Raw genomic sequence first — 15826 nt, 5'->3', positions numbered from 1 at the left:
ATGATCTATATTTCTACGTTGAAAGTTGAAACGCAGGATAAATCCGAATCATCTGCAAAATGCATGTATAATATTCTTTTAGCCCTTACATTAACATTTTTATATTACTTTTAATTAATCTGATTCCGGCAGGTTATGTCACGATTCATAATATTCAATAGGGCATCTCAAAATTTATAATATAAATATGCCAACTCAGCTATCCTTTCGCGTTCAAAATTGTTGATTCCATCATCTATATAAATACTCTCCCATTCATATTTTCTAATTTTACCTCAGAAGTGAAACATGACAAAAATAAAAAATAGTCAAAAAAAGGAATATCATATGTGCAATTAAATAGTTTGAGTTATTTTTTCATTCGTTTTTACTTGTCATATATTAATTTGATATTCATTAAAAAATATTAATATAATTATTTTATTATAATATTTTTATTAACAGATGTTTGTTACTATGTCTTAAAATATATTTGGAAAGTATAGAGTTAATGCTAATGATATAATAGTAAAAAATATTTTTTTTAATATGTCAAAAATAACAACAAAAAATAAAACTTTGATTAGAAAATACGGGACAAATAAAGTGATCAAAAAAATATTGAAAACTCAACACACGTGTGAAGTCGAGGGAGATGGGAACCACATGTTGGGGTATTAGGGCGACAAGTCAACCCATAGTGGAAAGAACCTCAAAATTTGATTGGGTAACACGCAAACCCAACACGTGACTATGTTTTCTTGTCGGCTTATCTGGACCATACGATTATATACTACCGACACGTGGCATATTTTAACCGTATCCCCCTACCTGCTCTTTTTAAACGTAGCCATTACACAAAGTATAATCACCCACGTCACGTTCGGGATCTCCGGCGGATTTTAACGATTTTGATTTAAATATATTTCTCTCACTCAACATAAATAAACCTAAATTCAGATTTTAAAATTGATGGCAGTAAGTTATTATCAGTATGAGTATTACTAGTACTAGAATAGTATGATTTTGTTTATCACTAGTTCTGAAAATGATCATTCTGTAAATTAATGTGATATAGTTAATCCGAAGATGACGACAATGACCTACTCAATATATCCAATATGATATGTTAAGGTGGTTGTTGTACGGAGATTTTAGGTTAAATCCATCAATAAGATCTCAAAGTTGTCTTGAAAATTCACTTAGACTCCTAAATTAAGGTTTGTACTTATCAGATCCCTAAACCTCCCTAATTTTGTTCCAATTAGTCATTTTTTTGTCAATTAGCTAAAAGTTGAAGTGTGTGCAGCACGCTTGCGATGATGTAACAAATATGACAAATTAAAAGGTGACACGTGACATTAAATTCAAAAATCATTTAAAATTTTTTATAAATTAAAAAGAATTATAATATTTCTTTTAAGAAAAAAAATAACGCCCCCCCCCCTCCCCAGCTTCATCTTCTTCTCCAGCAAGGACTGCTACTTTGCAAAGTTGCATACGATTCATCATCATCAATTCTATTTCACATATTCCAATTTCCATCAACATTATAAATTCATGTTCTCGTCAAGATCAGTGCAATTTCTTCTACCACTTTTTTTTTTTTTAAATTAAAAATTGTTAATTGTGATTTATCTCTCCATTCTTATTTTCCACGACAAATTTACAATGGAGTTTGTCAGTGGATGCTTAAAAAATTGCAGAACCACTATCTTTCAATTTTCACCTAAATGTGCAAGATTAGGTATAAATTTTTTGTGTTTCAAACTTGGAGAAGGAGACAATAATGACAGGAAGGGGGGTTGGAGGTTGACGACGATTTGAAAGTGGGGGGGGGGGGGGGTGTGCGGGAGGTGGCGGAGGAGGGGGGTGGGGGGTGGGGGACGATTTGGTGGGGTTGATGAAAACGACGATGGATGGGGTTAGGGGTTGGGGATGATCTGGGGGTGGGGGTGGGGGTGCTTTTTTTTTTTTTTTCTAATTAAAAATTATAATAATAAAAAATTATGTTAATAAAATAATTTAAATATAAATTTTTTAATTAAAAGAAAAAGTAAAATATTTTTTATTCTACTATTCACGCACACTCTCCTTGCCAAATCAGCATTTTGTGCTTGATAGATACCAATTTTAGCACTTAAGATGTCTAATTGGTACAAGCCTTAATTTAAGGGTCTAAGTGAATTTTCGGGACAACTTTGAGGTTCTATCGATGGATTTGTCCTTTTATCTTTATATTATGAGTAGTATAGTACAAACTTTTTCCTTGTGTATATGCCTCTGTAACTTTTCCTTGCATATTTATACCAATCACAACTATAAAGAGGAAAAATAATTCTTCTCCTGTAACAAGTTACAAGAAAAAAAACTACCAAAAAATATATGAAAGAGGAAAACATTGATAGCTCTATTACTCCATTGAAGGGTAACTGAAAGTATTTATTTATATTATACCTAATATTTCGTCTAAAGCATCTTTCTGGTGCTTGAAAATATAACAGGCTCGTACTGCTACTGCCATACACTACTACTACACATTCATATACTTTAACTTATCATATTATAAAAGATAAAAATCCTTATTTTGGTTACCTTGAGTATAACAACAACATGCCAGTGCACGTAGTCTATCTGATAAAGTGTACGCAGACTTTACCTGCTAGCCTTAAGAGGAGCCGGTATCTAAGCCATAAAATTTGAAATAGAGTTTTCCTTATAAAGCGACTTCAAAATAAAAATCCATTGGACAATTTTTCACCTATACTAGAAATTTTTGCTTTGAATATACATGCATGTCAAAGCTAGGTACTTGTATGGTACTATCCATAACCATGTAATATCACATGCGTCCACATGAAATGCTTATGTAATTATTCAATCTTGTCCCCATAATCATTAGCTTATTTTGTTAAACATGATGTCTTACGCAATGACCAAATAATTTTACTGTCTTCACAAATAAGTGTATAGTATAATATCAGATTTTTTCTGTTATTCAAATTTATGAAAACACATTGTGTTAGGCAAGGACATTGTACGTGGATAATTGCTTGTCGTGTTTCGACGTTTAAGGTCATTTTACTACAAGTGATTGAACATAGCATGCATTGAACTTTGATTGTACTATTATTTCTTGAAAGAAATTCAAAATAAATTGACCTTTCATAGAAATGGATTATACACAAACATCAATTTTTCTTGTAGTGAAGTTCATTTAGGGCATCTAGATAAACATAGGACGTGAATGGTTTAGCTGCAATGAATTGATAGAGTTGATTTGTAAACTAGCAGTCTGAGAACTTTGATTGTACTATCACAAATTTAATGTTATTTCATTGTTAAAATTAAATCTCTAGCTCCGCCACCTTCGATCCACGATGGATTTAGATTTTTGGTAATTTAAATTTTGTGCACTATTAGTGTACAAATGTTCTAGATTATAAGGTAAACTTGACCTGTATTGCAAGTTATTCATTTTTTCTTTTTCAAATTTTATGTAAAAAGTTGGATCACCTTCAATAGCAGATTAAGTTTACCTAAGACTGTAGAATTTATACACTTACAGTGCACATAAACTTAAACTCATTCTACTGTATTGATCAAGAATCACGACACATGCATGAATCCACCTTTAGTTCTTGTTTTGTACTGGTGATACTAATATTTCTTATGGACCACAGAGTTTTTCTTACTGAAGAAAAATTATAATTGAAAAGAAAATATAAAATTATTAAATTATTGGTTGAAGAAGTAAAAGCAAAAGCAAAAGCAATTTAGATATCTTTGAGTATATGTAAGTTGTGCAATAACTACATTGTCTGGTGGTCATTTGGCAATTAATAAATAATATATCTGAGAAGGTAGGTGTAGTCAAACCCCGACATACTCCGACTTCTCATTTAATGGAGAAAAAATTAGATCGAATGGGTGCTATCTTATTCACTCACTAGAAAGAAATGTTCATTTTTAAATATTCAAGTTAAAAGATTATAAGATAAATTTTATATATATATATATATATATTATCTTTATTATTAAGTACTTACCATTTATTTCTCGATGCATTTTTCTAAAACGCTCTTTGGCTCAACATTGTAGCACATAGGGCTTCGGTGCTATTACAACGCTTCATTAACTCGAAAGCGTTTTGCTATGAGAATTTAACTTTGCTAATGCTTGGCCAAGTCTTGAGCTTTCGCGCTGATCATTTGCTTTCTCAGTAGCAAAAACGCTCTCTTAGCGATTGTGTAATAAAATAATTATTCTTAATTATTTTTAATGGATATGTCAAGTCAAATATGAATTATATAGTAAAAGTGAACGGAGGAAGTATCATTAAATGGATAATCTTAAGCATGTGATATTGGACAAAACAATAAACATTATTTAAAAGATCTTATTCCCAAACATCAACGAAAGTAATGTCTTCTGTCGGACGTAGCTCTACACGGTGATTATAGGTCATTTCAGTTTAGTTAGTTGACAAATAATATTAATTAGAATATGCTTACTAGCTACTAATTATGTATCAGTAGAAGATTCTGCATCTGCCTAATTAGTACGTAGTAATATAATATTATGAATTTGTTGTTGACATTGCTAATGGGATATCATTCTTGATGCTTCCGAAGATTTGATATCATAACGATTTCAAATTAATAAATAATAATAAGCGAGTTAACAACTTAGCATTTATGATATTTACTATATTTCTTATAAATACATATATATGATATGAATAAAAATTACTGAGTTTATATGAATTCAATAACGACACTCTAGTTCATCACTTTGCCCCGTAACAATTTTTGCATAAATATGAAAATCGAGGACGTACCTAAGAATTAACATGGTGCACAAGTCTCCATGAACTGAAGATTTGACTAACAAAATTAGAATTCTGTGTGCATGTAACCACTTAATAAAGATTAATTACTTCGATTAGTTCAATACTGTTATGTATACTAGTTGTGATATGTAGTAAAATAAAAGTATATTCTATGGTACGTCTTCTGTTTATTATATTCCAGAAAAATATCAAGGTTCATCAGTATTTCACGATCCAAGAAAGAAAAGATGCAATGGACTTATTTAGTGGGTTGGACTGATACAGGAATCTTTCCATTTTTACACTATGCATGAATATGTACTATGGCTATTATATGCTTATCTACTCGATATTGTATATTGATATTAATAGTTTAATTTCTTAGGTTAACTCTCCTATGCGCTAAAACAGGAACTCTAATGACATATTGAACACATTATTGAGTTATATATAGATGTTTGATGGATCCAAGTTCAACATGGCGAATATATAAAGAGGAGATATTGGGAGGAAAGAAAGCATAGCTAGGGAGAAGAAAAGTATACTGCTATAATTACTCTGTTATTATATCTCATTAAAATTGTTTAGTAGTATCTATTAATTGGATGTTAGTAGTGGTACATCAAATATTTTTTTTTAATTTGCTTGATCATCAGGTATTTAAATCCACTCATGATGGTCCCATAATCCCATTAATTCAAATTCATGTTGCATTTCATTTATTCAAAGGAAAAGACTATTTGTTAGAAACGTCTCCACTCATAAAAGCTAAATCCAAGAACAATGTATGATTAGCTGCAAATAGGAATCCCGCTCATCTCACTACATTCCAGCACACCGTTAGATATATATATATCAACTTTAGGTGGGACTAGAATTTAGAAATTTATTTTTGTAAAACTAGCATTGTTAGAAATAAATGTCTTCTTCTTCCATCAGGATCAGGTAGAGAAAGCTGCTTTTTGATGCCAAAATGCAAATTGCCTCCACTCATGTACTTCTATGATAAGAATCTCAATTTCAATTTTTGTATTTTATGCTCAGAAGTTCAATTTCATGTTACTGAAGAAAAGGTCAAAAGTAAAAACTTGGGGAGATTAGACTTAAATCGCTAACCTGAAAATATAATTTACTTTTGCAAACAGAATTCAATTTACAAAAACACTTGATTAATATAATTAAACCAAAACTAAATGCTACCAAAAATACTTAAATGAAACAAGGGGAAAGTTAGCTGCTTGCCACAATTTCAGCACAATATGTTGGTTACACATTTAGCCTTATTACACACGAAAATCAAAATGGCAGTCATTTAAGAGAAAAATAAAGTACTTACTACAATAATATAATTAATTAAGATGAAATCAGAAATTAAGTCTAGGGTGTGGCATCACACCTAATTAAGATTACAATTATATATAATTTAATCTCTCTAAGCAAATCAAATCTGAAATGCCCTTAAAATTATTTTTCAGACATCCCCTTGAGAAAGTCCCTGGCTCCAAGGCCTATCACTTTTGCCTCTGATCTCTTCATGATCCTTAGCCTTTTGCATGACTCACTAAACATTCTGCAAAATCAGAGTTTAATTAATAGAACTTCTTCTTTAGATTTTTACTATCCTGCCAAAAATATTGTTGATATTCAAGAACAAAATTGAGTGTGCAAAACGAAAACGAGAGGCAAAAATCTCTCTCTCTAACTACTGAAGTACTGATCTATATATGATTGCCTTAAGATGGAATTTGGTTGACCAAGAAAACGTACGTGGTCCAAAAAGCTTTCAATGTGATTCAGCTCTACATAGCTAGTGTTTTCCATTGACGTATACTCGCATTCGGTGTTTATATTAAATTAAAAAATACATGACATATAATCACTTAATGAAAAAGCTAATTATATATGCATATACTGATATCAATTCATCATCGCTTAATCATGATAAATTAATATATGAAAAAAGGAAGAAGCAATAGCACCCTCTTGATAGAACAAGAAAATGATTATTTCTCCTTTGTTTTCAAAACCTCATATAAACTAGACTAGGATCTTATCCATTTGTAGATGAAGCTTCGATAGCAGAGGAAAGTTATGAGCATTATGTTCATACATATATTATAGAAACATTGTATGTAAATTATTTTTAGCTAGTTTACCAACATGATGACATTTTGGAGACTAAATCATACAAAATTGGCATCTAAAGTTCAAGTATGATCTTTGGCAAATAAGAGCTAGGAATACTTTTCTATATTAGACTAAATTTAGTAGAATGATAAAATGGGTTAGATGGATCGTAATCCCCTCCTCATTTTCCCTTCTCCGACCCCCAATTTAAATTTTAAAAGAAAGAAAGAAGTGGAAAAACTTACTGCCATGGAACATCGCCAACAAGCATCCAATCTCCATCTTTGTCTTCATATATTGGTACGAACTCTGACTTGTCTGCATCCTCCAATGCTTCTCCTGTTGACATGAATTCCACACCTCTTTAATTAGTTTTGCTTTCGTTTTCTTTTTGTTTTGCTTGATTGATCTTATAATAGTCACTTCAGAATATTTAATTTAATTTATGGGATGATAACATCTTTAATTACTCAATTTTTGATGAATCCCAAACACATTATTATAATAACCTTCAATTAAGTTACCCTAAGAAGTAGAGTAGCATCGCAAACTTACAATAATATATGAGCAATTAAGTGATTTAACAATTCATAATTGGTTAGATTAATTTGTGAAGATTAAGGAGGGGACATGCTACATCCTTGCCTTGGTATTGGAAGCCCTTGTTTGAGGGAAAGCTTTTATAATTAATAGTGTTATACATTTTGAAGTAAATTAAATAACTTTTCCAATTGATTATAACTCCACAGTTTAACTAACTGCGCTAAACATGCTTAACTAGATATCATTAGGACAAAAATAAAAAAACTTAACAATATTTTTGAGACTAAAAGCGTGAATTAACTTCCCTTTAGTTTACCATTGAACAACTTTTCAATTGCCTAAATGCATGGCAATCTTTTTTGTTTAGCAAGGTAATCAATTAAGAAACACTCAAGTGACTAACCAAAGTGTAGAATTAATTATTTGAGAAAAAAAAATACTTACCAATTCCATAGCAATCAAAGAGCTTTTCAAGAGCCATAACAAGTTCATCATAACCCTTATGAGTACTCAAATCAACTTTCCTCAGAAATGGAGCACCATCCATGCTAACTTTCACGTACATTTTATTCGATCCTTCACGTCCATTAAAGCTGTTCTTTCTCCTGTAAGCACACACTGGTGGCCACCCCACAACTTCATTCTTGTTCTGACACTTAACGTTAACGTTAACGTTGCTGCTGCTGTTCCGATCACTAGTAGTCATTTCAGAATACACCCTTTTCTTCTCATTTTTCTCCATTATCCCCCCTGGAAGGCCCAATCTTAGCTCAGTAATTTCCATTTCAGTTGCCATTTCTTAGTAAATTGATGTGCAACACTTGGCTTTTTTTTTTTTTCCTTTTCTACTTTGCTGCGTTTTGAAGAGTGGAGAATATAGTTTGTTTGATGAAAAAATGAGTGGTTTATTAGTATATATATGTGTGTATTAAAGAATTGAGAAGACAAGGAAGGAGCAATGCCAGGGAAACTAAACTTAATGGTCGGTCACATGAGATACAAAGGTGGGGAACTACATATTATACAAGTTAGGTACCTTAAAACATTAATTTAAAAAAAAAAAAAATTACTTGTGACCGATTGATATTGTTAACAGAAGACAAGCCATGTGATGTCCCTGATCGAAGTGTTCCCAATATAGTATATATGTTTAGACACATAAATATACGCGTGCAAATAAATATATAGTGCATATATACATATGCAGTGTAATAATTTCGAGTATGGACTAGCTGCTGCTTGGACACACAATATATATGTCTTTTAATTGGAAGATAAAATTAATTGAGCCACTTTTATGGTGAAGGTACAAGTTACTGCAACAATCAACGAAGGGTATAATTAACCCATTTTTTAAAGTCATGCAAAAATTTGTCTCTTTTTCTTTTTAATTACATGTAGAGGTTTGTTAAGTTTGAGAGGTATAAGCAGTGACGGAGTCAAGATTTTCACTGTGGTTCATTAGTGAACGTATGAACTAATCGAAGAGGGTTCAACATCTACTATATATACATAATAAATAACTTTAACTATATATATAACATAATTTTTCGATGAAGGAGGTTCGAATGAACCCCTACTTGAAGGGTAGCTCCACTCCTGGGTATAAGTGTGCTACTTAAATAACTAGAGGGCTTGTTTGGGACCAAATGCAAACATAGGGTGTAGTTATTCTATTTCAAATAGTTGAAGATCCAAATTTATAACCCTTTCCTCAAAGGTTAATATAGTAAAATTAAGCAAGACTAATATACCTCATAGTTTTTGTTATAGGTGTAGAATCTTTGTAGTATACGAGGTATAAGCATTTGATTTTAAAATATAAGGGTGTATAGATAAATTTGAATTATACTATAGGGGTGTTTAATGTAATTAACCTAATATGTAATTACTAAACTGTTTGGACTAAGTTTTCCAATTTTGAGACGACCACGGATGGACATATTTCTCTCGAAAAAGAATTAGGGGGATTGTGGGTAGGGGGGGGGGGGTAGATTTAAGAAAAGCAATATTATTAATAATTAATAAGAGTAAAAAAGAAGCTATTCTCCATTATTATGATTTTTCTTAATTAATATGTTGAGGAACATATCCAGTTATAATAGGCTATATATATGGATACTTGCTTCTTGTAGAGAAGGCAAATTTGGTGTGGGATAATACCTAAACATGATATTACATATAATAAAATGTTAATAAAGAACATAATTTCTTCAATTATAGGCAATCAAATTCATATACAAGAAGAAAAGATAATATGCTATGCTCTAAGAAGATTTTGTAATGTTGGGACATAAAAATCTTACATTGAATCCCTTGGTAATACGATAACTTATACACAACTATGTCTAGTCAATTATTTTCCAATTATAGTTGGTCTTCTTGTATCGAACAAATTTAGCATATTAATTAAGTAAACATTCTCTTGCATGTGCACGTATCTTATAAATGATACGACTGATTATTAATTCAACCCCAATATGATGAAACTAGTCTAACTAGTTCACAAATTTTACTGCACATGCTATATATCTTTTCAAATATGCAATCTTTAATTTGGTAGTTAGAAACTAAAACATGTAGTTGACGTACGTTTATTCATGTCGGTTGGAACTAAAGTGGCAAAATATTGACCCTCCTTTTATTCTAAATGGTAAAAGGTTTTGCTACATCTAAATATTGACATTGGGCCGGTCTAAAAGTTACGGTTCGATGGAACTCAATAATTTTAGTTAATGCATGTGTGTAAACAAACTCATTGCATAATACTTTATTCGGAACCGAGTAAGCAAAGCATTAAAATGCAGAAAATTATTAACATTAACATAGAAGCACCTTAGTCGCATTGTGCTACTACATGCATGATAATAATCTCATTTAAATATTTAACTACTTAGAGTTGTCGCACTTTTGTCGCACTTTAGTTTTATATTGATCTTCAATACGATTCCTTACTACTCATTTGATTTTGTTCTTTCAACTTATTAATGTGGAATAGTTTCTTAAATTGGGTGCGGTAAAGATTCACGATCGATCTCACTTCCACCTACACAATCAACTATATATTAAATTGTATGATTATTTCATCTAACGCTAGGACAAGCAAGGGAGCTAATTAAATAAATTGACTTTTCCCTCTCTTTTTTTATATCATTCCACTATTCCTAATAATTTTGTAATAAATTTTAAAAAAGGATAGATGTTTCTCTCCAACCGAGCATATGTTTCCTTAGGATTGGGCAAGGAAATGAAACTATAAAGAGGGCACCCCCACACGTGAAAAAGAGTTTGTCCCCAACACACACACATAGACCCAATTGGGCATTGCTTGTTGATTACTGCTTAGACAAACGTACCCACTAATCCATCCAATGCACCCCTCCTTACTCTCACAGTCTCACTACTACAATTATTTCATCCCTCAAATGTAACAGAAAATATCATGAAAACACACATACAGCCTTAAATGGACACATAATTGGGTAATATACAGCTAGTTCCCTTGGACGAAACTTAGCCTCTCCTTCCCATTTCAAGTTTTCAACTCGATCGATATATAGTACTTTCCATCACTATATTCAACTTGACTTTACTCGTAAAGAATTTTAATGTCATCAGAAATTCAGTGTGTAAAATCTAAATATATTATAATAAGTTATATATATCTTGTTTTCTAAGTTACTCGCCTTACTTTCTTGTGGACGTACATTCATGGCGCGCGGACCCATGTAGTAGCTTCCTAATTGGTGCTATATTATGCACCCAATAAGATTTAATCAAATTAAACTCAAGAGCAGTATCTAGTGGGTCACCTTATGCTGGTAGCATATATTGAAGTGTGTAATCGTTTCTTCTAAAGATTTAAGTTGTTAGAAAGAGCACTGTTTTATTAATTTTAATTATATTCTTAATAATAGTTATGTTTAAAGTGTCGACGTATAAAAAATAAAGTCTATGTGATGTGCATATAAAAAATTTTTCGCTCTGTTTCAATTTGCTTGACTTGCTTTGAAGTATGAGGTAAAACTAATTACTTATGTCCGGCGTGTTTTCAAACGACGTAGAACCTTCAACTTCTTAGAATAAAATTTACATAGTTAAAACTATACAAAAGTACTATAAATCAATCTATGATCGAAGAAATTATTAACTGTCCAAACACTGACTAATTAACTAATTTTTCCTAAATTTAAATGGAGGGGAGCTAGGGTCCCATTAAGACGATCCTGGACCCAAATCACGTGATTGCATGCATGCTTACTGATACACATGTTGTATTGCATATATGCATTCAATTCAGAATCAAACAATTCAGTTGTAATTACTGGAATTATATAAATAGTGGATCGGCGGTCTTTTCATGCATGGAGTTGTGGCTGAAGAAGAAGAGCTCTGCGTGCGTTCCGCTCTACCACTAAATTAAAAGTGAAACCTTTGTGGCACACAAAACTTGGGGGTAGAAATTAATATTGAATTCATTCATCAAGCTTCTAGATAGCTAGGTAGAAAATCATACAGTAAAAAACTAACCTTTCGTTTTCAGTGAATATGCATTAATTCGTTGTCCATATGTGAAGTAATAATAGTATATATTGCGTTTGTAGAAGACTCATGAAGAAGTATCGTGCAGCCATAGTACGTGAAAATGTATATATGCATCATTATTTGTAGGTTTGCAACAGAACAAATTTTACTACACGTACTTCACTACAAATATAGGTGGCCAGCAGACAGGCGTACGTACATAACCTGTCCAAATGCATTTTATCCGTTGAAAAATTGTCACTAATTTGGATATCAATGATGAGTGATGACTAACAATTATAAGAAGGATGTGTTATTCAATATTCATAGTATTACTTCCCTTCTGCAATAATCTCTTTTTAGAACAATTACAATGCAAGCTTATCATAACTATAATTTGCTATATGTATTTGCTTTATTAGAAGTAAATCCAGGAATATATAAGTTGCAACTGCTTGACTAAAAAATTTACAAAAATGATCTCCGATTGTTTCCAAAAACCTTGTACATGCATGTCACTATTTAATTAGTTGGGTACTCTAGAGTTATTTTTTCAAATGCATATATGCATTCCATCGGACATCAATTATATTATTTTCTAGTCAATAAAATGTATGTTAAGAGTTATATAATTTTGAGCTGAAGACATCAATTCGCAACAATGAAAGAAGACGAGACAGAAGACAAACTCTAATCTGCCAAATGAATGGTCAATTTCCAACCATTAAGGGCTCGTTTGGTAGAGTGTGCAAGAACAATATAAAATATAGTGTAGTAGTAATACTTACATTGGTAATGTTTGTATTAGTTATGCATGTATTATTTCTTATACATTGTTTGGTTTGATGTATGAGAAATAATATATCTTACATAATTTCTATAAAAGACGTGTTTGTTTACAAAAATATCATTCTTTGACTTTGCACACTTTTTTTGCGACAAAGTTCTTTTGTCATCTTAAACATAATTAGTATTGTTGAACTAGTATATAGAGATTTAGGATTAATTGCAAGATCTTCGTCTTTGCGCATAATTACGCCGACGGATTAACATAGTCGAAACAAAAATAAAATACAAGATGTAAAATTAAGGAATAGTCTCAAGATATTTTTTTTTTAATCTTTTCAAAGATTCTCGAAGCAAAACAAAAATATGTTGTGGTTATTTAAATCAACTATTCATTGTAAATTAAAATGGTGGAAAAATAAATTGTGAAATGTTTTGAGAAGATTCACTATTGAAAATTAAAATGGCAGGAAAAGAAATTGTGAAATACATTGAAAGGAAAATTGAGGGGTATTGAGGTCATTTAATAAGTTAATGCATGTGTTAAAAGTCTTTGTCTTACTAATACATAGGAAATGGAGTGTATTACTAATACATACTTCAATACACAAAAGAGTGTATAACTAATGCTTGTATTAGATATACATAGGCAAAAAGACATACCAAACAAGGTACGAGCAATACACATTAACTAATGCATGCATTATATTTTTCAATACATTCTACCAAACAATCCCTAAATGTGCAACAAAGATATGTTAGTTGTGGATGAGGATAATGCTATATGTAACTTGGCCTCAGATAAATTGGAAAAATAACATAAATATACACCTTAACTTATCACATTTATACACAAAATTACCACAAGTAATAACAAAAATTCAACTAATTATGTATCTTTCATGGATGTATCTGGGAGCTAATTATATATCTTGACAGACCCAAAATCAAAAAAAATATAGCGGAAGCTAATTATATATCTTTACAAGGAAAAAAAAGCTAATTATGTATCTTTACAATGAAAAAGTGTATCTTCATTGGATGTATTATGTAAAAAAAATCGGGAGCTAATTACGTATCTTTACAAAGGAAAAAGTGAATCTCCATTGAATGAATCAGGAGCTAATTATGTTTCTCGACAAATCGAAGATCGGAATTTTCAGTAATTATGCAAAATATTAAAATTTTCTGTTATTAAATTTCAAATTATCGAAATTTATGTTGTTTGTCGAGATAATTATCCAAATGGACCTTCTCTGTGGGTATGTGGTATAGTTGGATCTGACACCTTATGGACCATTGGGCCTCCCTCTCCTTCAAATTTGATACAACTCTCTCTCTCTCTCTCAGAATATATGCTTATGATGGTTTCTGATTTTATATGAAAAAAATTTCAGAAATAGCAACTGTAGAGCCATAATTATAACTTTTATAGAAACAGTTTCAAAATTACGAAAAATAGTAATATGTATTTTGTATTTTAGTAAAAGATTGTTATAAAAAATACAAATACAAATATGTTAAAACGTTCCTTATTAAACTCTAATCAGTTAGAGCAAATTATGGGATTAAACTGTTCCTTATTTTAAGCAACATTCAATTAATAGATACCTTTACCATTAATGACTCTTTTTTTTTTTTTTACTTTAACCGTTATTAAACAATTTGAAATTCAAAACTCGGTTTCCATATACATCTGGTAAAAGCATTTAAAAAAAATTGAGAGATTGAAATATCATTGATGAACTCTGTATTTTACGAAGAATATTTGAATAATCAACTCAACGATTACAGGTATGGTTAAATAAACTTTTTAGATCATGTTAATGAAATTATGAAAATAATTTGAAAGTTAATAACAATATGTGTTAATGATCATGAAGCTGAAAATTTTATATATTGTATTCTGAATTTTATAAGTTGTGGGTGAATTTTATTTTATTTTTACTTTTTTTCTCAAACATCAAAGATTTTGTTTTAGTCATTTATGTATGAAAGTAAACTAAACTAAATAATTTTTCATGGAAATTTTTTTGTGTTTGTGTATATACAAATTATTAATTGTATGCAGTACATATTATATAATTTAATTTGTATTTAATATTTTGTAGTGTTCTGGATCTTGGTGATGGGAAGCATACCTGTTCTCATTAAACATACTGGTAGTATGAACAACATTGAACAACAATATGAAGATTACATCAGTGATGCAATATTGTTGACCATAAACACTTCATACAACCAACTGCGCGAAGTACTAGCTTCGCACATGGATGTCGATTTGACATGCAAAAGTATTCAAATTGAATATCAGTTAACAGATATTGAAGGTAAAATACGTATACACAATGTCATGGGTTTGAAGGTATACATTATGCAGAAAAGGGATGTAAAGGCAATGAGTGCTTTGCCCTTGTACATAAGTGTTTCAGAAAAGGATAGTTTCAATGAATTCGTTAGTTCATCAATAAGCAACGCTGCGAGTATGAATCTATCTATCACTGCGCGTAACGTTGTGACTACAAGTACTGAAAGAGCATTGATAGTTACTAATTCAGATGAATGTTTGGATGTATTGGATATTGACGCAACTAAAGTAATTATCTCGGACCCACATCACAAACATATTGAGGTTGAAAAAGTTTATATCTCGAAAATGTGTTAAAATCTGTGATGAAGGATTACACGATTCGAGAGAAGTTTCAATCACGATCTATTAGATCAAGTAAAACCTGGTAAGTTTGACATGTATGTAAAATCTATTGTTTTTTCTTGTTAAATTTTATTACAGCATATGTATTTAAAAAATACATATAGATTAATTTTTTTGTACATGTTGTAAATTACATTACATCATTTTTTTTTTGCAGTTACACATTAATATGCAAATGACGTAATTGTGATTTTTTATTCCGTGCATCTGATATCAACAAATCATGAATGTTTTGTGTTAGAGAATTCTTACCCGAACACACATGTCCGATAAAGGATAAGATTTATCCTAAGTTTCATGCTACTAGTAAGTTGATTGGAGGT

General features: G+C 30.8%; 1 protein-coding gene across 1 annotated transcript; it reads right to left on the bottom strand.

Moving 5' to 3' along the window:
• Positions 1 to 6024: 6024 nt before the first annotated feature.
• Positions 6025 to 8641, bottom strand: LOC107861853 (auxin-induced protein AUX22). Its single transcript, XM_016707230.2, has 3 exons — positions 7925 to 8641; positions 7183 to 7276; positions 6025 to 6380 (listed from the first exon to the last, which is right to left on the bottom strand). The coding sequence occupies exons 1-3, from the start codon at positions 8274 to 8276 to the stop codon at positions 6275 to 6277; spliced, it is 552 nt and encodes a 183-aa protein (XP_016562716.1). The 5' UTR covers positions 8277 to 8641; the 3' UTR covers positions 6025 to 6274.
• Positions 8642 to 15826: the final 7185 nt, after the last annotated feature.

This window comes from Capsicum annuum, chromosome 3, assembly GCF_002878395.1.
Source record: "Capsicum annuum cultivar UCD-10X-F1 chromosome 3, UCD10Xv1.1, whole genome shotgun sequence".
Lineage (NCBI taxonomy): Eukaryota > Viridiplantae > Streptophyta > Magnoliopsida > Solanales > Solanaceae > Capsicum > Capsicum annuum.
Note: the sequence above shows the minus strand (reverse complement) of the source record. Positions and strands in the feature narration are given on the sequence as shown.